The sequence below is a fragment of the Gallinula chloropus genome, assembly GCF_964237585.1.
Source record: "Gallinula chloropus genome assembly, chromosome: 2".
NCBI classification, from domain to species: domain Eukaryota; kingdom Metazoa; phylum Chordata; class Aves; order Gruiformes; family Rallidae; genus Gallinula; species Gallinula chloropus.
The window spans coordinates 140,296,966-140,302,965 of record NC_140086.1 but is presented as its reverse complement, the minus strand read 5'-3'; the positions used below and the strand labels follow the sequence as shown (position 1 = coordinate 140,302,965).

General features: G+C 49.6%; 1 protein-coding gene across 1 annotated transcript in view; it reads left to right on the top strand.

The window, feature by feature from the left end:
- Positions 1-2,368: 2,368 nt before the first annotated feature.
- Positions 2,369-6,000, top strand: part of ZNF804B (zinc finger protein 804B) — a gene marked incomplete at both ends in the record, with an annotated part of 238,318 nt that continues 234,686 nt past the window's right edge. Inside the window, 2 exon segments of the mRNA XM_084279769.1 lie at positions 2,369-2,551; positions 2,554-2,721. Of these exon segments, the coding sequence (XP_084135895.1) occupies positions 2,369-2,551; positions 2,554-2,721 (351 nt within the window).

Below are 6,000 nucleotides of genomic sequence, written 5' to 3'. Positions count from 1 at the left end.
GAAAGACTTCTCAGGTCTCTTCACAACAGAAAAGGAAGAGAGACCTCTATGCAAGTTGTTGATATGAGATGCAAATTATCTTTCTGTTCTGAGAAACAAGAGCTGCATCATGAGGACAATCTCTACAAATAATAGGAAAGAGGAGCAAAGTTTCAGAAAGTTCATTGCATTGCCAGAGAGAAAAGATGCTTGCCTTTACTTCCAGAACAGGTTCAGTGCAGAGTCAGAAAGTCAAGCTGCAGACCAAAATTCAAAGTGAAGTTAGTACTTTTATCTTTAACAGGATTGCAGAGGAGTTGTTTCAGAAAGACCTTGAAGTTAACAAAACATATAAATTATATGACAAGAAGAATAAATTTCTAGTCACTCACACAACGATGATTTGTAGGAGGAAATCATTATAAAAGCTCATTTTTACCACCAAAGTAGCAGCGGGTAACTTTTTTCAGTGTGGTGGTGCAATTTCTCAAAAGCCACTTTCCAGTGTAAACTCTTACTTCGGAATAATCCTCCACAGGTCTGTTGTGGGCACCGTATCACTCCCAGGCCCCAAAGCCTCATCTGTACTGTAATCTATGATCCACAACACCCTTTGGCAAGGAGCCCCATGTTTCAAATACTCATTATACAAAAAGCCAAATGCTTTCATTTATTTAGCACCTGGGTTTTGCCAGCCTGACCTCCACCCCCCGCTTTTTTACACTGTGAAACACTGTTTTATGGTTCGCATAAGGATGCTTTTTATAAATTAATTCCAGCTTTGGTTATTCCAAGTTCAACAAGATGCATTTTGTTTTCTTTATAACATGACATACTTCTTAATAAAATACATAATGATAGATTGGACCATTGGTATATATTAACATATAGACAGATATTAAAATTTTATATCATATCTTATCATATGTGAAACATTATATACCAAGACTACACAATGCTATTTTGCATACAGAAAAAAAAAAGACATTCAATTTGTCATGATGTTTTTATCTATACAGTGACTTATGTGAGATTTTCTTTTCTTCTGTTAGGTTCATAGGTAGCTCCCGAAAGGCTAAAATTAGAAAGAGCATGACTTGGCTTATCAGGTTCATTCACTAAATATCTAAAAACATAGGCTTTTGCAGGATTAAATGGAAAACCTGAAACAATTCTTATCTGCAGTTCAGAGTAATCTACTTCGAAGAAATGAATGATCCGTAGGTGACTACTAAGGCCGTGTGATTTATTGATTTATTTTTATCGACCTAGTAAGTAGCAGAGCGGGGACAGTACTTGTGACCTGCCGGAAAGCGGCTGAGCGCGCACAGGCGGCTCCGGGGTACCTCCTGCCCGTGTCTCGCCCAAGGGGAAACGAACAACCTGTTTCAGCTGTTTGGCGGTGCAAGAATTTCACACCTGCCATCCTACGTATATCATTGATGTCGTAAATGACACCACGCACCTAAATTCGCGAGCTTTTGGGGTACGGCTGAGACAAGCACGGTCACAGGCTGGGGGGTGTCCAGGCAGCCCGGCCAGCTGCGCGCAGCCCTCGCCGCGGTCCTAGGCGAATTCGAGCTGCCAACCAGCAGCGGGAACCGGAGCAGCGATGTTTCCCGTTAACCCGGCATAGCGGCTGGCTGCTGTGCCCGCTCGCATCCCCGGCACGGCCGCGGGAGGGTGTTCTCCCGAGGGCGGGGAACGGCCACAGCCCCTGGCCGGAGACAGCCTGCGGGACACAGGAGGGGCGGGAAGGTGATGGGATGCGGGGAGAGGTGGAAGCGCAGCCAGAGGCAGGCGGAGAAGGGACGTTACCACCCCGCCATCGAAGGCGGGAAAGTTGGGCGAAGAGGAGGAGGGCAGCCAGCGCTCTCCGCCGCCTTTCCCCCTTCCCCGGCCCGCTCCTCCTGGGGCTGCCGGCCGCGACCCGATCCCTTCCCCGGAGCGGCGAGGGGCAACGTCCTCCGAACCCGCTGCCGCCCTCCCCGGCCGGCTGCAGCCCCCCGCTCCAGCCCTACCCCTCCTCCGCCCCCCTCGCACCACGCACCGCCTCCCCGCCCTGCCGGCGGAGGTGAGGCGAGGCGCGGCGCCGACTGCAGCGGCGGCACGGGAGGACTGGGGAGGCGAGGACTCTCCGTGGCGGCCGGCTGCATCTACCACCCAGCCCGGCGGAGGGAAGAGCCATGGGGAGCAGCCGCCGCTCGAGCTGCCGCGGAGAAACTCCCCTCCGGATGTCGGCTGCCGGTGGCCTGATTTGAGGAGGAGAAGAGGGAGGGAAGGGGCCGTAGCAGTGGCGGACTGTGCAAGTTGCGCTCTGCCCTTCTTCTTCCCGGGCCCGTCTCCTACCCGCGGAGCAGCATGCGGACTGGCCTCCGCGCTCCCTCAGATGTGCTCTGGCTGCCGCCGCTGCTGCCGCCTTCGGTGCATCTTGCTGCTGGCAGCGCTAACCCGGGCGCTGGATGAGACGGGAGGGGGGAGATCGCTGCTGCGGTTCCGCCTGCTCCTTCATGCGGGCTTCTGCTCCGGCGGGGGTAGCACCGCCGCCGCCGCCGAGGAGGAGCCGGCCTGCCTTCTCCCCCGCCGCCCGCGGGGCTGGGGCGCTCCCCCGGCTCGCCTGCCCGGGGGGCCCGCATGGCGTGCTACCTGGTCATCAGCTCCCGGCACCTCAGCAACGGGCACTACCGCGGCATCAAAGGCGTCTTCAGGGGACCGCTCTGCAAGAAGGGCGCTCGCTCGCCGGTAACTGCCACCTTCTCGCTCCCTCCCTCACTTGCCCCCCGCACGGTAGGAGCGGTGCGGGCGGACGGGTGCGCGCGGGGCCGTGGGTGCCCACGCAGCGGGGCGGCCGGCGCGGCGCGGCCCGGCCCGCGGGGGGCGGCGTTGGCCCGCCGGGCACGCGGTGCGTGGGCGCTGGCTCGGTCCCGCTCCGCGGGGCGGCCGGCGTGGGCGCTGCCTCGCCGGGCGGCTCGGAAAAGTTTCTCCGTCGGCGGCTGCCTGCGCGGGGCTGAGGGTGCGGGGCGGAGGCGGGGCGGGGGGAGCGGTGCTGGCTCTCCGTGGTGGGGCAGAGGGGTTGCCCTAGGGTCTCGCCTCTCCGTGGGCCGCGTCTCGGGCTCGTGTCAAAGGAAAGGTTCATTTCTGACACTTTGCGTGAAAGTTGGAGGCTGCTGGAGGGGAAGGTGCGGTGTCGGCTCCAGGTGTCGCGATTTAGTACCTTGTCCAAGGTTTTGACACTTCGGGGTGTGTGTGTGTGTGTTGGGGGGGGGGGGGGGTGGGGGTGGCGGCGTGTGAAAGGCGATGGGGGTATGTTGGAAACGATCGACCTTCTGTTTTCGGCTGAAAAAGAAAAAAAAAAAGAGGAACTTGAGCGTTTGGCTGCGGAGTGTTGTGAAGTACCTGTCGAGACAGACATCTGGGCAGAACACGCGTGAAGTTTGGGGAGGTCCTGCGGAGACCAGAGACCCGTCGGGCTACCCTAGGCGGTCTCTGTGTCTCTACATGCGTTTCGTAGAGGCGAGTGGGTGCGGAGGTGCCCGGGGCAGCCGCCGTGCGAGGGGCGCCCGGGCAGCGCCGGTTCGCTGTAGCATCACCTCCGCCTAACGATGCTCGTAGTGGTATCGTAAACGCTTCCGTAGCCGCGACTGAACTTTCCCTGTCAGTGTGCCGGACAAGTGACATACTGAGGGGTACGAACCTGCCCTCTTCCTCACCGGACTCGCGGAAGTACCGGGGTGCCCTGTTCCCCCCACTGCTTCGGCACTGCCGGTTGATCCCTGTAACACACCTGTGCCCCGAACACCTTTGGAAACTGATGCTGATGGCAAAGTCTCTGCTCTCGGTTTCTTGACTTTCATTGACGGAAAATGGCAAATATTTCATTGCACTCCTGAAATCCCCTATGTGTCCTACACGAGCGCCTGGATACAGCACCTACAGGTTCTTCTCTTGTAGTGCTCTATCTTTCGTGTGCAATATAATACAACTGTGCTGTAGGTATCATCAATCAGACGTTGGCTGAGCTGTGTTTGTGTTCTCTGACCCGTGGAGCTGGTTCACCCCTGTGTGTGGAAGCTCTGGAAATGCAGGAGACGTTAACAGATCTCTGTACAAAATTTTAGAGGTAAAAAGCATGAAGAGCTGAAGCATGAAGAAGCTTGATAGTAAATACTTTACATTTAGTAGAAGTTTAACAACTAATGTTCAAGTGGAGGAGCATCAGAAGATATCAGCCTCCAAATAGGAGGCTAAGAGGTGGTTGTATTCCAAATACTTAACTTTCCAACTCTTTCCCTTTCTTTTTAGTTACCTACTGACTATACACACCACTCAGTCTAAATACTTAGTGAAAGAAATGTTATTGTCTGACTCCATTAGCAAATCATATTTTTTAACCTAGTTCTGCTACCAGCCATAGAGGATTTTTTGTTAAAATGCAAATATCAGAGAAAAAGACCGACAAATAATTGTACTGATGTTTCTTATTGCTCAAAGGTGTATTTTTAGAAGTATTTTTGCTTTAAATTGAGGCATCTTATTCTGAAGCCAACTATCTAGGGCTTAGGGGAAGAGCAACAAAAATTACAAAGTTGAAAATAACCTCAGGTCTCTTTCACTACATAGAAACATTCTTTTATGTGAGCTTTCCAGAGTTTGAAACAAGTAGCAAGAGCACTTTGTATTGCTTTTCCTTAAGATAGAAACTCTTGTTTTTGAGATTCACATGACCGTGAGTTGGGATGCTTTACGTGGTTTGGGACTACTTCTGTAAGAAAGGACTGAATTTCGGCAATCCCTACCTTTCATTTTGAATTCTTGAGGGAAAACTTTCACTTATCAACAAAAAATTCTTTCTTTCTTTTTCTTTCTTTTATTTTTTTCCTTATTTCCTTTTGTTTTTTTAGTGCCCACCCTATGAAACTAGTCAGGCTTTTGAGGTGATGGGCTATGTCATGTGGAGAGGGAGTGGTGGGCAGTTCATGGGAATAAAGGAATGGGACAAAGTAATGTTTTATTAATGCTGGGTAACTACAGCTTTAGAACTCTTCTACTGTCATGTGTTTCATATTTAGCATTTAATACTGTTTTATATATGCTGGTTTCATATTTCATATGCTAGTCCAGATTTTAGGAAAAAAATAAGGGTTGCCTAGTTGGAAAACAGATAAAAGTTTGCTATTAAATAAAGCAGTGATTCTCTAGAGTGATCTCTACAAGTTTTGAGGCCATCTACTTCTTGTTTATCTGTGTGTATGAAGTTAGGAACAGTGAACAGCAAACAAAACCACCTGGATATGTTTTTTGCATTATGGATGCAGGAGTAATGAATATTGAGATTTAGTATTGACTGAGAGAATAAAACTGTTTTAAGCACCAGAAAAAAAATCAACAAACAAAACTCTAAATGAACCCAAACCAAGAACCCACACAACATAAACCAACACTCAAACTGTTTGTATGTTCAGTAAACTACGAGTTAAACTTGGGACCCCTTCTTATACTTAGGAAGGAAGTCTTAAGCAAGTGGCATATTTTTGTATTCCCTGTGCTGCGCTTAAGCTTGTATTTAATACCTACTGATTATAACTTTGAAAGATACAGGTTATGTCTTGCAGTCATTTTTTAAATGGTGAACTTAGAAGAAGCTTTGAAGATTCGATTTTATAGTTTGTACCATTAAACAATCTTACATTTGTACACTGTAAGCTATCTTATGCATGAGTCTACATAGTCTTTAATGGATAACATGTACCTTTCTATATTTAAAGTGTTCTGTATTAACAGACCATGAAATGTCAGTAGACTTAGGGCTATGCTTTAAGAAATGAGAACAGTAGTGAATATTTTAAATACCTTTATCAAATTTCATGGCTATATGAACAAGGATTTTTCAGTCTGGATGATTCTGTAGTATTTATTTAGCATGCAATTGTTGTGTCAGGACCAATTCTGGTCCTTCTTCCTGTGTGCAGAGAGACCTTTAGCTGCAGCAGTACAAAGAAGAAGATACGGAGGACTACAAAG